The 19207-nt window shown below is 38.4% G+C and overlaps 1 protein-coding gene across 10 annotated transcripts in view; it reads right to left on the reverse strand.

The window, feature by feature from the left end:
- TANC1 (tetratricopeptide repeat, ankyrin repeat and coiled-coil containing 1) overlaps positions 1–19207 on the reverse strand; it is a 198448-nt gene that overhangs the window by 106499 nt on the left and 72742 nt on the right. For 7 of the 10 annotated variants that reach the window (XM_039494552.1, XM_039494548.1, XM_039494551.1 and 4 more), the window contains one exon: positions 15156–15359. The exons of 1 other annotated variant lie outside the window; for it this stretch is intronic. In XM_039494552.1, coding sequence (XP_039350486.1) covers positions 15156–15359 — 204 coding nt within the window. The remainder of the gene's footprint in view (positions 1–15155; positions 15360–19207) is intronic. 2 more of the 10 variants (XM_039494549.1, XM_039494556.1) reach the window with 1 other exon arrangement.

The raw sequence follows: 19207 nt of genomic DNA on the forward strand, positions 1-19207 counted from the left end.
TTGTTCCAGATTAATGTATTTTACATTTATTGTAATTATAATGCTTAGCACTCTAATTTTACAGTGAATGATTTAACTTCTATTTTCTATTCATTAAGAATGACAGGCAGATTAGAACTATTAAAATTATTAATTTTGTAGCAAAAATTTAGCAAATTTGACCTACACCTACAATAGGACAAAATTCAAAGCTAACATAGCATGCATTGTGTGGTGTGGAGGTGAGGCCATGGACACATTCTTGTACCTTTGGCTTATCTAGCGTCATTGCTAACAAGACTTACCAAATACATCTTGCACTCTGAGTTCAACCAACAGGATTCTGGCTGTGCATTGTGCAGATGCACAAAAAGTGCAAACTGCCTGTAACTACTCCACCCACCTGCACAGGTACAGCCAGAATGACTGAAGAATAGAGACCCTATGAGTGGAGAGGATATATGGGGTTTACTCAGGAGTAATGACATGAAATCAAGATAAGGAAAATGTAAGCTGTGGAATAACTCCCATGGGACATGATGGAAACCTCATTACTTTGAATTTTTCTAGGGTTTCGTCCAGCCTAGATCTAAAACTGTTACCCTGCACTGTCAGGAACTGCATTACTTTTACCTTTTAAGACATGACTATGAATCGTTTTTTATCTGTTGGTTTCTCAGAGTATCTACTGGAACGATGACTTTCCTTAACACTAGACCCTTCTTCAATGATTTAAAATCAGTTAACCCAGTCAACAGGCTAAATGAAATCATGTCATTACCACTCTTTTGCTCTGTCTCTTACCAATATAAGCATTTTCTGATCTGTTTTCACATCCTACCCTGTAAGAAACTATTACGGACATACATGTTATTTTTCTTCCCCTGTTTTCTAAATGATCACTATTGATAGACAGACAGACAGGCTGTCTGTCTTCCATATCAGACTGGTTTTCCTTTTCTCCCATGGACATAAACTTTACAATATCTAGAGTTTCTGGGTGGGGGGAACCTTGGGGAGGGAGAGGAGAAGAGAGTAAGCAGACAGGGGGACCTGCTCCTTTAAAAATTCTCAAGATATTTCCCAGAAGAAAAGGGAAAACTGATTTTTAACTCTACCTACAGTGTTACCACTAGTTTAGATTAATTTACTTTTTTTTAGTTTTAATGATGAGTTTTCATTCACAATTTTTACTGTTCCTCTCCCCCTCGCCTCCCTCCCCCACTGAGAAGACTATTTAAAGTGAAATAAGCACACTGGTCAGTTTCACTTTTTAGTTCTCAGGTACAATTAAAATGCTGCAATGTATAATTTAGGGGCACTGCAAGGAAATGTTTAAATTTTAAAAAAACGTTTGTTTTTAAAAAAAGGAAAACATTTCTGCTATTGAGTTGTATTAAAAAAAAATCCTATAGATCCTCAGTCCTTGAAAGTGTCCCTTTAAATTTAAACTAGGCCATAATGTCTTGTGACCTGAATAAAACACAAATGAACAAAAAAACCACACCACAACCCAGGCAGCATGCTTAGATTCTGCCATTGCCTTGCTGACACACCTTGTCCTCTCTCTGCGCCAGTTCCCCTATTTGTGAAATAGGGATAATTATTCACCTACCTTGATAGGGCTTAATTCATGCTCGTAATGTGCTGTGAAATGCTTGGATGAAAGTTGATGAGTATTTGTATTGAAGGGTGATTAAACGCCACACAATACTGATAATTTTGGTAGTTTCTTTCAGAGTAAAATCTGTTTTCGTTTAACTTAGATTGTATTTCAAGTTTTCCAGTCTCTTGACTCCTTTTACTGTGGTGGGAGATGCTACTCTGATGACAAACGAGCCTAATCAGAACAAGAGTTTGCAGGAGTGGTGCATGCGCTGTCTAGTTCTCTGCCCACCCTTAGCCAAAGAGGCACACAATTTAGGAATGCTTGTAGGTCCCCAACTACTCCTCAGTTCTCAGGGGGCACCTATATTTTTAATGCATATCTGAAAAGCCAAATGTAATCATTGCTCTTGGATATGGACTTTGCCAGTTATTTATGCCTTTGTGACCTTCTGCTTTGGTTATTGTAATGTAATCAATGGGGCTGCCATGGAAGGCCACTCAATCTGCATTTTATGCAGAATGATCCTGCTCACCTGCATGGCAGCATCAGCATCAGACCATATTACACCAATTCCCTGAAGATTATGTTGACTTCTTTTTGATTTCCAGGTGTAATTCAAGGTTTTGAAACTGCTCTTAAAGAAACAAAAAGAACAGGAGTACTTGTAGCCCACGAAAGTTTATGCTCAAATAAATTTGTTAGTCTCTAAGGTGCCACTAGTACTCCTGTTCTTTTTGCTGATACAGACTAACATGGTTGCTACTCTGAAACCTGTCTTAAAGAAACACAAACCCTTTACCATTTGAGTACTGGCCCAGGGAGAGACCATCTTTCTGTCTATGATGCAACAATTGAGATCTAGACTTCCCATCTGATTTCAGTGATTATGGCCTGAAAACTGGATGCTCTGGAAGGAGCGTTTCATTCCACAACTGCACACACTGTCCTGCAGACTTTCATGATATGGCCTCTTCTTTCAGACTTCCACTCAGGGTAGAGATTGTTGAATATATCTACATCCTAATCTGCGCTCCAGGAGTTTATGGATTGGAAAATTAATTTAGTAATTAAAAATAAATCTGTTTGTGCCCAAGGAGTATGAGAGTAAATTTTATAAATAAAAAAAAATAAATAAAATGTTTAGTTATAAATTACCACCAGAGGGTGTTATTTCAACACTTTAAAAATTGTGATATGGAAGCAACTCAAAATGCATTCCTCAGAAACATAACCACTTCCTTTCGGAAGACAGTAATTCAACTCTCAACTGCAAATAGCACTATAATTAGATAGAGCAAAGCAGAAAAACAATGAGCAAACATTCTAATCAGAACCAGATTAATAAGCAAGAGCCTGTCAAGTGACAATTCAGAATTGAAATATCCTCAGAGTATATTTTAACATCTTGATCTCACTTTTCAGCTGCGGAGCAGTTGGGACTCCTTGTTGAAATAACTTTTTTCTTTAGCCAATTTAAACTGACTAGCAATGCTTACAGCCCCGAACAGATACACTGAATTAATACAGGGAAGAACGGCAAATGGTAATAAACTTTAGTACACTACTCTAGAAAGGGACACATTAGCAGAGTTTAACTGTGGCTCAAAGATAAACCATTCAAAAGTGAATCGTAAATGTAAAATGAAAATTCTGTTTACTCTAGTATTGTGTTGAATATTGCAACCAATCATGATAAGAAAAGTATTGGGCACACTAAGATGTAACAAACATTCTGCAAATTCCCGACTGGCCAGCTCCACTTAGCTGTGATGTTCCAGAATGCATCATTTAATGCTGCATACATGCCAATTATAAGAGTTTTCAGAGCTTCTTACTTTGAAAGCTGGAGATACATAAAATACTGACCCCTCCACCCTTGTTGTGAGCTCCATTTTCCAACCCACCAGATTTTCCCAGGTTACGCTGACGCTAAAAGATACCCGGTGGGGAATCTCAGCAGCCCAAAATCAGCAAGTCTTCTTTGGATTTAACAACAGAGGTAGTCTGGTGATCTGTACAGATCTTGTGCTCTCTCACAGTGCCAAAGATCTTGAGCTCAAATCCCAGGGAAGGCCTGGATCTCTCTCTAAAAGATGCAATATCTAAAAGAAAAGTTATGGGCTTAATGCCGAAATTACTGGGGGAGGGTCTATGGATTGTGTCATGAATGAGATCAGACTAGAAGACCATCACCAGTTCTTTCCAGCCTTTAAGAAAAATTAATATAATCTATGAAAAGTCCCAACGTCCTGCAAACACACCACAGCCCCTTGTAACCAGAAGGGACTGCTCCCATGTGTAAAGTTAAACACATGAGGAAATACATACAGGACTGGGCCCTAAAACAGATAGCTCACCTCTGAAGTGTGTGAAACGGTCCTCTTAGTCTTCTTTGTTACAACTTTCAGCACCTACTGCTCAAACAAAATTTTCTTTTTACACTTGTAATGGGGTGACAGGAGGAGATTTGCTCCCCCTGAAAGGTGAACTGCATTTGTTTAATGTCTTTAAAGACATTATTTGGCTTTTCCCTAGTTCAAGCGTGGAGCACTATCATCACGGCAGTATGAGGAACTGGCCAAAGAAAAGTCCAAGATATCAGTGATGGCCCATTTACCATTCTGATCCGCTCTATAGCGAAGTCCGATAACCCCTCCAGTAATCTACTCATCCAATCAAAATGCACTTGAGTTCCTATTTCCCTTCCCAATTATTATTCAATACATAATTCCATATCATCCCTTTGACGATTATATTACTTTGTATACCTGCACATAATTTAATGTTTATGTCGTTAATGTTAAACTTCCTTTACAAAATAGATTCACCTCACCATCTTTTATCATTTCACTTCCTCACCCAGGCTCCTCCCTGCCCTTGCTCCCTCCGATCTTTTGCCAACCTCCTCTCTCAAGTACTGCATGAACCAAAATGAACCAGGAACTTCAGTTTCACCAGCAATTCTTGGCTCTTTTCCCACTTAAGCTATGGGTTCTCCGTCCCCTCCTCTTATGACTGCAATCTGGGGTTGAATTGGGAGGGAGGAAGGAAAAAAGGTGGTGATGTTCACCAGGCTCTGCTCACTAACTACAGTCAAGCTATGTGATTAACCAAAATGAGATGCCTATCGCAATATTTTTTTTTATAGATATTCAAAATATGATTCTGCAAGCTTTCTGAGCCACACTGGCTTCTCTTTGACAGTTCTTGGATATGCTCATGGACTCTATGAAGCTCCGTAGGCTTGGCTTTCTTGACTGAGGGACAAAAAAAAATAATACGTGGAGCTATCTCCATACACCATCCACTTGTGACACCAAAACAAGACCTCAGACACAGCAAATAGTGAAGATCTGTAATCAAGCCTTTCCTTTCTTACACGAGGAATAAAATAGTTAACGGTGTTAGTATTTAAGTCGTCATGCCTGGGAATCTGAGTTAACATCTCATTAAGATGAATGACGACATACATTTCAGAGCTGTGCGCCTTGACCAATACACATCTCTGCATCAAGTACACACTGTTCATATTTTTCAGGTTTCTTTGCAAGCATAACAGCCACTTTTTCAAAAATAAAAACTGAGATTTTGAAGAAAAATACAGTAGTTTCAGAGAGATACTGGTATGCCATAAAGGCCATGTACTGGTTCAATCTTAGCCCTGGCTACAGTGTTCCCCAGAGGATGCTGCTACACTTGGTCCTCCTATAGAAGCAGCAGGAGTCCAGGCTTTTTATTGAGATCATACTCATTTCATAGGTAGGAGAATACCACATAGGTCAGTGAGTCTGGATATTTAAAGTATCAGAGGGGTAGCCGTGTTAGTCTAGATCTGTAAAAGCGGCAAAGAGTTCTGTGGCATCTTATAGACTAACATATTTAAAGCAGCAGATGTAAGAGAGGAGTACAGCTGCCAGCCCCACGTGATCCACAAGTGCTCAGTGGACCACTGGTGGTTTGTAGACTACAGCTTAAGAAACACTGACTTAGTGTTCTCCATACAGTGGAAGACTTCCCCATTGTGGAGGAAACATGCTGGTCCCCTAACAATGCACTTTCTAAACTATGGAAATTAGTTTTTCATATCCAAGTTCCTGCCCAAGTCTAGTGAATGAACATTATTACCTGCTGACTATTTCGTGCCTTAGGTGAAATGACTTTGATCTCAATACAGTTCCCAGCATGTCATCTCATTACAAAAGGACATAATTGGTACTAATGCAATTTCAAACATGCAAATTAGGGATGAGGCACAGTAGTAAGAAACTTACCCTGCCATGTCCTGTGCTCTGCCTTTTTGGGGGTGGGGAAGAGAAGAGGTCTTTACCTCCATGGTTCTCAATGCAGAATCTTTCACAAGCTCTAAGTTCATACCCACCAATATTAAAACAAAAACAACTAAAAACCCTGTTGTAGCTACTGTACTAGTGACCTTAGTGTAACCCCAAAGTACACACAAATCAAATCTAATACCAAGATTAGAAAAGCACACCAAAGACAGGCATACTGTTTCACTAATAGATGTCAGTATATAGCCTCCTCTTGATGTATGCTTAACACTAATAGGATTTCCACATGCCCATCAAAAAGATAATAAATATAGTCTTCCACAGTGAAGCAAACAAAAAAACAAAACATCATGTACGTAGCTGCTTGATACACTATGTGTTTTATAACAGTGTCTGATATTAAATAAACAGAGAGAGAGAGAGTGTGTGTGTGTGTGTGGCGGCTTGTTTCTGTATATACAAACCTTAGAAGTGAACTTGTTAAAAAAACACATTTCCTTTGCCTCACCCCACGAAGCCCGTGTATACTGGGGCTCCAACAGTGCTAAGGAACCAGGGTATTTTTCAGTGTGGGTGTTTTTAAACAGCCCCTGCATATACCTGAACACTCTTTCAACATTGTTTAGCCTGATTCGTAGACCTACATCTCATTTAGTTGGAGCTGCAGTCTAAATACTTGCTGGCAAATACAGCTTTAAAGGCCAGTACTTTCTGTATAGGTTTTTATTCCGCCTTCGTCACAATGGTATTCAAGTATCTTCCAGTACTACATTAAACAACATACTAACATCTGTCACGTTTCTCTCATTCCCCTCCCCAGCACAGTTTGGTCAAAAAACAGAATTGTTAATTACAACATTATAGGCATCAAAACTATACATATGATGGAATGGAATCCTTTAATTCTTTGAAGTAACACATACTTCACACACTATAACTACATCTTTAATTAATCTTTCCACCCTGGAGAGATTAAGCTTGTCTCTTTATAATGCCGTACGTAGTACAGTACTGCACAGAGGAATACATGGACTGAAAGAGATTGGCACCACCAAAATGTCGTTTAGGTTAGTACAGGGGAGCAAGTAAATTCAATAAAGTCTAGATAAATTACAAGAAAACAGAACAACCTTGAAGCTAAATATCCCATATGAATTAGGAAAGTGTTCAGGGTAGTAGGGATAATACATGCCACGTGGAAAAAATAGGTACACTTCTTTCCATGAATGTGTTAATTTCAACTAAAATATTTTGTTCGGATTTATATAGTTCCCTATATATAATTTTGAAAATAAAACCTAAATTTTGGTCATGACCATGTCGCTTTCAAGTGTTGTGCTATAACTCTATATGACAGCCGATTACCTGAAGTCACTCAGCTTTGACACTTTTGCAGTATCTTTTACACAACAGGATAGTCAAATGCTAGCTTTCTCTAAAGTGCCTTCTTTCTTTAGGTTTAAGTTTAGGGTGACCAGATAGCAAGTGTGAAAAATCGGGATGGTGTAATTGGCACCTATATTAGAAAAAGCCCCAAATATCGGGACTGTCCCTATAAAATCGGGACATCTGGTCACCCTATTTAAGTTAGGCCCTTAGAGAAGGGACATTAGGATGATCTGAGGAATGGAAAACCTACTTTATGAGAGGAGACTCAAAGAGCTTGGCTAATTTAGCCTAACCAAAAGAAGGCTGAGAGGAGATGTGTGTCAACATGAGACAGAAAATCATTTCAAAAGGAGGTTTTCAGAGTCATGTAACAGATTTAGGAACACAAACCTCATTGAAAGCCAAGGTGAAGCATTCCAAGTTAATGGTAATTGTGGTCCTAAAATCCCTTAATGTGATTCCGAAAATCTCCCCCTTTGTTTATAAGTATACATCCCTTTGAGCGTTGCATGAAAGGGACCTGAACTACTAGCAGCTCCAGAAAGTGTATACACAAGTCAGATGCCACACACAGGCAAATCTCAGGGGCCTAGGAGACCTCAATATCAAAACATGAACACTTTGATTCTTCTTTAAATTCCGTCACTTTCTGAGAGATTTGATTTTTAATCATGTTTCTCATTCGTTCCTTGTCCAGCTTCAGGAACTCCTGCAGTGTCAGGTCAACTGGGTTCTTACGGAGGGAGAGAAAAGCCCAACAAGATGAGTGTTTTCTGTGCTCATCAATGGGGTCATCACAGGCTCCCAGCCTTCCAGTTCCTTGAAGAAGCAGGAACATTAAACCACATCAGGCCCATTCTGACTGGGGCAGCTATGCTAGGTGGCCAGGTACAGCTGAGGAGAGATATGATTGCTCTCTATAAATACATCAGAGAGAAAAATACAAGGGAGGGAAAGAAGTTATTTAAGTTAAGCGCCAATGTGGACACAAGAACAAATGGATATAACCTGACCATCAACAAGTTTAGGCTTGAAATTAGGTGAAAGTTTCTAACCAGAAGAGAAGCAAAGTTCGGAACAGCCTTCCAAGGGGAGCAGTGGGGGCAAAAAACCTAACTGGCTTGAAGACTGAGCTTGATAAGTTTATCGAGGGGATGGCATGTGGCCCACCAGTGACTGCCAGTAGCAAAAAATCTCCAACAGTTGGAGGCAGGACACTAGATGTGGAGGGCTCTGAGTTACTACAGAGAATACTTTTCCAGGTATCTACCTAATGGGTCTTGCAACATGCTCAGGGTCTAATTGATTGCCGTATTTGTGGTGAGGAAGGAATTTTCCCCTGGGTCAGATTGACAGAGACCCTGGGAGTTTTTCACCTTCCTCTTCAGAATGGGGCATGGGTCACTTGCGGGTTTAAACTAGTGTAAATGGTGAATTCTCTGTAACTTGAAGTGATTAAACCATGATTTGATAACTTCAGTAACTCAGCCAAGTGGTTAGGCATCTATTTCAGGAGCGCTTGGGTGAGGTTCTGTGGCTTGCAATGTGCAGGTCAGACTAGATGATCACAGTGGTTCCCTCTGAACTATGAGTCCACATTACTGTCCTGCCTTTCTTTCTCTCTCCCTCCACCCCAAATTTAAACTTAATTTATTCCTGTTTAATTAGATAACACTCAGTCAAACTATAACAACTGAGACCCCAGTTTTCCCACACAATTTAGGACTATCATGGGGGAGAAAGAAGACAGTAGGAAAGAAATGGTCACTCCATCTCCACTCAAAGTGCTGAGGTTTTGAACACAGGATGCTGATGCAGTGTCTATTCAGACAGATGGCTGACTCCAGCATTGCGTGCACTATCAAGAAGGTCTGGAGTCACCATTATATAACAGGTGTTGGGAAACATCCAGAAAAGCCAAGACAGAAAGGAGATGGGAGGGAAAGGGAAAGAGATGAGAGACTGGGAAGGAAGGAGACAGCTGCTGCCAAACTATTTTACACTGAACTTTTCTTTGTTTCAGACGTCTCAAACTGTAGTCTCGTTCTGTGACTGAATTTTAACTGAAAAACAATTTAAATGACACAAAAATGTATCATTACTTTATAGAAAACATTCTAGGTCAGATTGGGTCTCCACAAATTATTTTAAAACTATTTATCTATGCAAATACTTTTATGTATAAAAATTTCTTTAGTGTACTTAACCAGCAAACTAAATGTTATTTTATCAGTAAATACAGCAATGGGACTGGAAAAAGACTGTAATAAAGTACACATAAACATATGCTAAAATAAAGTGTGCAAATTTACTTTAAATAAAAAGGGACAAAAACACTGTCATTTTCTTGAACATAAGTGCCAACCAAATGTTCCTACACAGGAAGGGAAAGTTACCAATATTGTTGAAAGTTTTAAATTGTGATTTATAACAGTGTGATGGCAAGAGTACATAAAAAATAAGACAAGTCTGTTTTACATCCTGGACAACTCAAATTTACATTTTTACCCTGTGGGTTTCATGTTATTAATGTATACAGACATGGTACAAGGTAAGAAAGTCAGTCCATAAAATGCTGGCTACAATACAGCTGTTCTATTCCTAAAACAGACTAATGTAAATTAAGAGTTTCAAGATTCAGATATCAGAGTAGCAGCTGTGTTAGTCTGTATCTGCAAAAAGAACAGGAGTACTTGTGGCACCTTAGAGACTAAAGGTTTTTTTTCCTTCTGCTGATAGCAGCTCATCTCAATTGATTAGACTCTTCCTGTTGGTATGCATACCTCCACCTTTTCATGTTTTCTGTATGTATAAATATCTCTTGTCTGTGTGTTCCATTCTATGCATCCAAAGAAGTGAGTTGTAGCTCACGAAAGCTTATGCTGAAATAAATTTGTTAGTCTCTAAGGTGCCACAAGTACTCCTGTTCTTTTTTTGAAGACTCAGATAATATGTTATTTAGCCAGACATTGAATGGAGTTTCAATTTAAGAAATCCACATATAAGCCCTAGCTAGTTTAGAAAAGCAGTCCTAAGACACATGACCAATTATAGCAGTACAGTGCCATGTCTTACATTTGATAATAAAATCACAGACAAAATAAACAAACCATTTGGCAGTTCTGACATACTTGTCTCCCAGTAAAGTGGGATAGGTATCACTTTATTTCGTTAAAATTTGCTTCCGCCATCTCCCCCAACATTTGATTATATTGAACTATGGTTTGTTGTTGTTCTTTTTTAAAAACAAAAAACAAAACAAAAAAAAACACTTTCTTCTGTGCACTCCTCACTTCTATCTCCCTTTTCAGTCAACCACATTCTGAGATGGGAATATCACCATGCTACTACATACACTGCTGATACAACAACACTGAAAAAGCTGTGAAAGCCATACTGCTGGAATCCTCTTCATCTCTTACTACCCCATCCCAGATGACAGATCATTTATACAAAATCTTCCTCCTTTGCCAGTTCAAATTCTCCAACATTCAAAAGGAATAGTATACCAGGTCTCCAATACCCACAGGATAATGTATATGTCTGGTATATTCCTATGGAACAATGCAGCGGTATCCACTAATGAAAAATATTTTAACAGCTGCTAGCTTTTAAATGACAGGCAGTATTCCTAACAACTTCAAAATCACTCCACTGGGATACACTCAAACAAAAGAACAAGACAAGAGGATTTCTTGAGATTTCTACGTTTGGAATGAGTTAACATTTCTGTGTGAAAGTCACAGGGTAAACAAAACAATAAGTAGCAAGGTGGATTTGATTTAAATCAAATTGATTAAAATGACTAGTCAGAAAAACTCGATTTAATCATGGATTTCTACATAAAAAGTGCATTCTTGTTGGTTGTTATAACCTTAGTACATATTCTTCACAACTCAGATAGATGTAGGTTTCATTTTTAGAAGGTACACACTATACATTTTTTAAAGTTATTTATTTTGAAAACTTTTCAGATTAGTTTTACAGCTATATCAGAAAATGAATGATTGTTTGGTTATTTCATTTACCAAAGGTAACTGAAGCAGGTATTTATGAAGTCACTGGGAGGTGAACTCTCTCCAATTCAAGAGGTTATTCATTAATATTTGTAGGATTTTCTTGCCATGCTGTATTAGGAGAAGAACATCACCAGACAGACATTTAAATTGTTTTATTTAACTAAAATAATAATGTTACGTAGTCTGCATTTTTTTCTTCAACAGCAAACGTAACATTTTAACAAAACAAGCATATGAATTTTTGCATTTACTCAACATTCAAGTTTTTTAAGATCTGGTTTGTTTTTGTTAAAATTGTTTTTAACTAAAATAGTTAAATGAAATAGTTAAAAAAAACAAAAATTAAATTGACTGTCAGTCAGGTCAACATGAGAAGTCAAAATATAGGCTTTTGCTTCTAACTCAGTCGTCTTCATCTTCATTTTCCTGTTTGTTCATAATCTGGAAAAGAACAAGTTTTCTTGCTTTTTCAGGTCCCAAACTACTTCTCAATTTAAAATGAATTAGTGCAACGGAAGAAAATATTCTTTCTACGCCAGCAGAAGAAGCTACTGCTGTTAAAAATGAGATTATAACTTCAACAGTCTCTGAATTCAAGTGCTTAAGTGACTTCTTCCAGTTCCCTGGCGTGACTTTCTTTAAAACATCATCAGCAAACATATATTTCTTGAATGGTTCTTATTCCCAAGCTGGCTCTCTTTTACAGCCTGCTGCCATTATAGGTTTTCCTTTCTAGTGAGAGAATGGTGTGGCAGATCTCAAATCAATGAAGGCTACACTCAGAAAGACCTCAAGACTTCTGGAATATGCTGCTCAAACAGTTTCACTTTTGTTTCTACTGCCTGTCCTTCCCTTCTTACATTTATCTCCAGACTTCTTCTCCTTGTCCAGATCTATTCTGCCCCCAACAATCTTCTAATCATTGACCTTTTTGAAACTTTGCACTTTTATAGAGAGGTAAGGGATTGACTCTGTGTACACAAATTTGCAGAGGGACAATCGGGTTGAGGTCTGTTATTTCTCACCTCTATATATTATTTATTTTTAAAAATTTTTTGCTGTTAACAAGCATGTTATCTCTGGAGACACAAATCCACAATTTGAGAACTGTAAAACTAAGGGCACGTCTACACTGTCAAAATACAGCGCCGGCAGTTACAGTGCCACTCAGAGAGTGCAGAAGGCAAACTGCTGTTGTGTGTTCACACTGACAGCTGCCTGCGCAATAGCGTGATCACACTTGTGGCACTTGCAGTGCTATTTGGAGCGGTGCACCCTGGGCAGCAATCCCACAGAGCACCTCTTTCTCTTTTGCCACTAAGACTTATGGGAAGGCGAAGGGGGTCGCAGGGCATCCTGGTGGGTCGCGGGGCATCCAAGCCATCCTCTGCCTCTGGGTTCCCCTCCCCCTTTTTGTCCAAGATTTCCTCCTCCTGGCTCGGTCCACTCTCAACTGGCACAAGAGCCAACAAAGTATCCACAGGGGCCTGCGCAGTGGAGGTAGGGTCACCACCGAGCATTGCATCAATCTCTGTGTAGAACCAGCAGTTCATGGGTGCAGCACTGGAGCGGCGGTTTGCCTCCTTCGCCTTGTGGTAGGTGTTCTGCAGCTCCTTCACTTTTACCCTACACTGCAACGTGTCCCAGCCATGGCCCCTTTCTATCCTGCATTGTGAAATCTGTCCGTAGTTGTCATAATCCCTATGGCTGGAGCGCAGCTGGGACTGCACAGCTGCTTCTCCCCAAATGCTGATGAGGTCCAGCAGCTCAGCATTGCTCCAAGTGGGGGAATCACCTGGTGCGTGGAGCAGGCATAGCCACCTGGAAAGATGTGCTGAGACCACTGCACACATCACTGAGCAAACAGGAAGCAGACTTTCAAATTTGCAAAGGAATGTACGGGGTGAGGATGATGGACGGTCACCTGAGGGCAGGGCAGTAGAGTTCAAACCGATGACCAGAGAGGTGAGAACAGGCATTGTGGGACGCCTCCTGGAGGCCAATAGCAGCACTGTAGTCACCACAGTGTCTACACTGGCATCGCAGCGCTGTAGCCCCAGTGCAGAAATCTCTATGCCTCTCGTCGGGGTGGGTTTTTTAGAGCACGACACTGCGCAGTTTCTGTGCACTAAGAGGCTTGGCAGTGTGCACACCTCAGGAGTTACAGCGCAGAAACCCACTTTACTGTGCAGAAATTTGCCAGTGTAGATGGGGCCTAAGCATCTCTGATGGCATCTTCTAGACTGAGCACTGAGTCCCATTAAGTAGATAGAAAGATGAATCTAAATAATCTATACATAAGCCCCTGGAAACCCATAAAATTGGGTCCCTAATCCATGAACTATTGGAACTCATTTACAAAACTTTTCTTAAACATTACATGAATATATTGACTCATACTATTGAATTAGAATTTAAAATCTCTATTACATTATAGCTCAAAGATATCATGGATCTTAATTAAAACTATCTTTAGATAGGTTTTTCCCTCAAAAAGTATTTTATAAAAAAATCCGATTTAAATAAAAAATCGGATTTTTTTTTAAATCACTGATTTTTATCCACCTTGATAAGTAGTCTATTACACTAACCATAATAATTGCAGTCACTTTGCATTAGATCACGCAATTTTGAGATACCTTAAAAACACTGGATCTTTCCAAAATACAGTTAACTTTTCCCAACAGTTAAAAACTAGGGGTCAAAATTCTGGCCCCACTGAAGTTGATGGCAAAACTCCCACGGACTTCAGTGGGGCCAAGGTTTTACCTAAGGTCTTTAAGTCAATATACAATCATTTGTAAAATCATACAGAACTGAAATATGCTATTTGCTGGTTCAGTAATTTTACCTGAATTTTAAAGCTAACATGGTACTTTAAACATCAAGTGCCAAAAAGAAAGAGGTTACAAGAAGGATTGGGATGGTAAAGATTTTTAGATAATGTAAGTAAATCCTCTAAGAATATTTGTTAAAAACCCTAATAGTATTTTGGAATACTTGTCTGATAACCTTTTAAACAAATGTTACTCTTTCATTTTTACATATCATGGCTTGTTGCCAAGAAGCATCTATTGTACTGACAACCTAACAATTTTTTGTCATGATACTCAAGTCCACAGATACAAATACTAAGACAACAGAACTTCAAAACCATTCCCTATCTCCCTAGATACCAGCAGTTTGGAAAGCTTCATCTGATGCTCAAGCCGTCCGAACTCAAGTGATGCTAGTGTGTTGGAATGATTGAAATGCACAGAATGCAGATAAAAAGGAAACTAGAGAGTATACCTAATGTAGTAAGAGACATATACATGCGCATTACTTCTCAAAATTTGTATTTTTAGTAATAACAAATTAGTTGCCATGATTTCAACAGCTTAAAATTTTACATCCATTTATTTAGGAAAATAAATAGTAGCTACAAACTGTGAAGATCATTCTCAAATTAAGCACGCATCTACAGCCATCACTAAATGCATGTCACAATGACACTATATAGTCACTACCACACTTAAAAATCAAGCAAAAATAGAATACAGATTTTTTTTTACCTCTACATATCTGAAGTACAAACTCATACTCTAACAATTAAATTTTTAAACATATTCAGACGACATTTCAAGGCAAATAGATTTTGTATTAAACTTTAACCAGCTAGAACAATTCTGTGCTTTTGAAAGGAAGAAAATATTCCATTTGAACACAAGTTGTTTATGTCTTTCCATAGGCCCATACAAACACACATCAATTTCTCCTGGTTTCATTAGAGTAGCTTTAACAACACCATTTTAAATAGGGAAAAAAACTTTATAATGCTCTTGATATGAAATGTTACAAATATATTTTAGTTTATCAATTAAGTTTTACCTGGGGATTTTTTGTTTGATCTTGTTTGCATCAAGTAAGACTGGCGTGGCAGCAAAGGTGATGATGGCAAAGACATTGAGACTCCTTTAGTCAAGTTTAGTTTATACATATCCTCAGGTACAGGCTGATTACCAATGGGAGAATCTGCACTGTAGCCAGATGTCGCAATAATGTGCAGTGCATTCTCTGGGCAGGAGTCACCTGCTGAAAATAAAATGTTGTTTGTGATTTACCAAATGCACTGAAATAAACGTGAGACAATTACACTGAAATATAGCCTACAACATTGGTACGAACATGCACCATCCACAAACAAAAGTCTACTAGACCACTCTTACCATGGTGGGAAAAAGACCACCTCTCTATAATATTCCTATCACTATCATACCTAGGCATCAACAAAAAGCCTCGCAAATACACAGAAAGTAGAGCAAGTAAGCAGAATTTTGTTTCTAACATCATTCATAAAACAAGCTTTTAGATAAGATTACTATCGTTTAGATTTTACCCTTTGAGGCAAAACCACATTACCACAATACACAAACATTTCTACAGCCGAAAAGGTATTTTACAACTGCTGTGATGCCCTGAAAGCCATGCTTGTCTGTAAAATCACAACTACAGTGGAAATCTGAAAGAGTTTTCAACCTATGACATGAATAACCTTATGAAAAAAGGTCTACAGGAAGGGACACTCAAATTTGGCAAATCCAAATTTGATCTGCCTTTTTTTCTGCTTATATCTGTGAAATCCAAGACATGGGCTTTGATAAATAAATGGTTTTTTTTATTTAAGAAATAATAAAAAAAAATGTTGGTTCACAACACAATGGCAAATTAGTGTGCATCTCTAATAGAGGGGAAACCTATCAAGAAAAAAGATTTTAGTCCAATAGCAGACCGGATTGCTATACATTTCAAAAGCCTGACTGCTCACAACAATGAAGCAAGGAAAACAGAAGGCAAGGCAGACAAGCCAGATGTGTATGGCCATATTAGTAATGCAGGCCTCAGTGTCTCAAATAGAAATCAATAAAACTCAAAAACAAAGCTTTATACCAAAATGCATCTGATATTTTATTTCCTAATGAAGACATTATGAATTATTGAAATTGTAAATAAAAAATTGATAATTTTAAACTCAAAAATATAGTTAAAAGTGAACCAGTCTCGCAAAAATAAAAAGTAAAGCAAAAATATTATATATATCCTGACAAATGAGGGAGAAAGAAAAGTCCAGAGTAAAGTTTGGCCTATATGCTCAGCTACCATAGTCAAGGCACATTGCTACCACAAGGATGGTTGCCATAAAAGAACCTGATAAATTAGCATTATGGAGAAAACAGATGCTTCTTTTGAATTACCAATTCCTCATATCAAGTTTATTTACTTACAATAAGGTAATATTTCAATTAGATTCAGACCTTGTTTGGTCAAGTTTCCTGTTCATTTTGTAGCCATCAAGACCTATAACCTTTTAAACAGCTGTTCCTCAGCACTTTCCATCAGATACAGTCTATTAATACTATCTTTAGAGCATCTTGTTGTATTTCCATACTGTACCACAAGAAAACCTCTTACCATTTTTAATTACAAAACTGCAGAGAGTATGTAATCTTCCTAGATTTGGAGGGAAAAAATGGGATATTTTTGTAAATTCAACTAGCAAGCTTTGAAACAGTACACATGGACATTAGAGATAACTGCTCTTCGACACAATCATTTAACAGGCAAAAAGTTCTAAATCCACAGTGGTTTCCTATTTCCAAAAATGAGTGCATCTCAAGAAGTCTGGTTCATACAGATCTTACCCTGTTCTCAAACTTTACCTCTAGGAATTACACAGTGAGATATGCTCTCTCTTTGTAGGATAAGTGAACTGCCAGAACTTCACTCTGGATTTCAAAGTTCTCTCACTGAGTTGTAAGTCCTAAAACACAATTAAAAACACAATAGCAGCCTAACATACCATCTTCCTAATGCTGAGTTTATCTTCAGCACCTCTCTTAATTTTCTATCCCAACAAAGCTAAAACTGCTAGTACACTTTTTAGGGATTGAGTTTTAGTTCAATCACAATGAAGAATAGAAATTGTAAAAACCAAGGAAAATATACAATTATATTTATCTAAAGTGCCTTTCATTACTATTGTTGAAGCTTCGCTACTGGCTCAACCCCCCCCTGTGAACTAGAAGAGACACTTCAGTGTGTAGCAAGTTGCAACACACTGTGTGTAAAAAAGATATTTCCAAAGAAATAATGAAACTAAACACTAGTGATTTTAATTTACAGATTTATAACTTCACAGGGTGAGATTTTCAAAAGCCCCTAAAGGAACTATGCAATTAATTTCCACTGACTTTGAATGGAAGCTAGGTAGCTAACTCCCTTAAGCACTTTTGAAAATCCAACCCACACTTTTAGTATCAACTCTGCACCTATTGCACATCAACCTTGGTGACTGGTACTCTAAATACAGATTTAGATTAGATGTGACAGGCTCATTTATAACCTTAAAGACAAAACCAGTGAATATAAAATTAGTGGTTTCTTGGACTAGGTGGATGTAGGATACATAGAGAAGCAGGAGCTCACATTCCATTTATGTCTTTGGATAAAGGAAAAAAGTGAGTGAGCAAGCAAGCAAAATGCAAATATAGCTAACTGCAATTTGAAAATATTGACATTGTTGCTAAGGTTTTCACTAGACATGTTACAGAGGCTGCAATTTGGAAATTGTGCAAGCATTGCAGTTGTGATGGGGGTGACAGAGTGCAAAAAAAGACAACACATACAGAAAAAGGAACAAAAAGTTTTTCCTCCTGCAGAAAATAACAAAACAAAAAAACAGGAAAACATTTGATCACTAGGACTATCTTCAATCAAATTATGTGATAAATAAATTTGGCTACAACAGTAACTTTACAAAAAAATGTTACATTTGTACATAAAACCATTCTGTCTCAGCAATTTTTATTATAGCAGCATGCTGCTGCTATTTACTTTGATTACACCTATGACCATGTCTGTTGGGATAGCAGCACAGACCAGATTTCCATTACTTGGATTTCAAGAGCAACACAAAATTAAAACACAGAAACCCTTCTACCCGCACTCAAGCTCTCCCAACTTGACAGCAAGCTCTCACTTATGTTCATTCACAGATCCTTGCTCACTAAAACACTGAGTGCATTGTTGCCATAATGAAACAAGAGTTACATTTTAGGGGGGGGAATAGGAAAACAAAACTAATTTATCTTACCTCACTCTATGTCACTGCCACCACTATGGATAAATGGGTTTGATTAGCAAGTTTTAGTACCCAGGAGGGAAAACAGCCCTTGAGAAACTAGGACAGGCTAAGCTAAAAGGGGAGACCATTAGGAACAATGGGGAAGGAGCACAGTCAGAGGGGAGCAAAATACCCCAGGAAAGAATCAGCCCTCTGGCTGCTCCTGAAGGACCCTTCCAAAAACCCACTGATGAAAGGCTGCATTCCCTAATGCAAGCAATTCAGCTAGTAGTTTCTCAAAAAGGTATGAACCTAGCAAAGGCAGCCCAACAGATCTCATCAATTGAGGCCTCCTGAACTCTGCCCCAGGCCATAGACATGGCTTGGCTAGAGCACACCCAAAGTGCCTCTGAGGTGACGGAGGCTTATAAGGGCCTCTAATCCACTGGGGAAATGACATTTCTGAATGCCTTGTACCCCGTGTAAAGCCCTTCAAACAGTACAAGCAGGGACTGGACCTGTGGAATGGTTAGTTTCAGGAAAGGTACAACTTTCATATAGTATTTTCAAATAATTGGCATAGTTGACACCAAAGGGGAGAAAGACAAAGAACTGGGTGTGAAAATCCTGCTTCCAGATTGGCTGCTATCTGCTAGCACCTCATTAACCAATTCTGACGACAGTGAAAAGTTAAAACAGCTATAAGAATCAGTTCTGAGGCATTTTATTCATTTCTACCAAATGTCATATACCAGGGGTAGGCAACCTATGGCACGTGTGCTGAAGGCGGCACGCGAGCTGATTTTCAGTGGCACTCCCA

The sequence above is a fragment of the Mauremys reevesii genome, linkage group 11 (assembly GCF_016161935.1).
Source record: "Mauremys reevesii isolate NIE-2019 linkage group 11, ASM1616193v1, whole genome shotgun sequence".
Lineage (NCBI taxonomy): Eukaryota > Metazoa > Chordata > Testudines > Geoemydidae > Mauremys > Mauremys reevesii.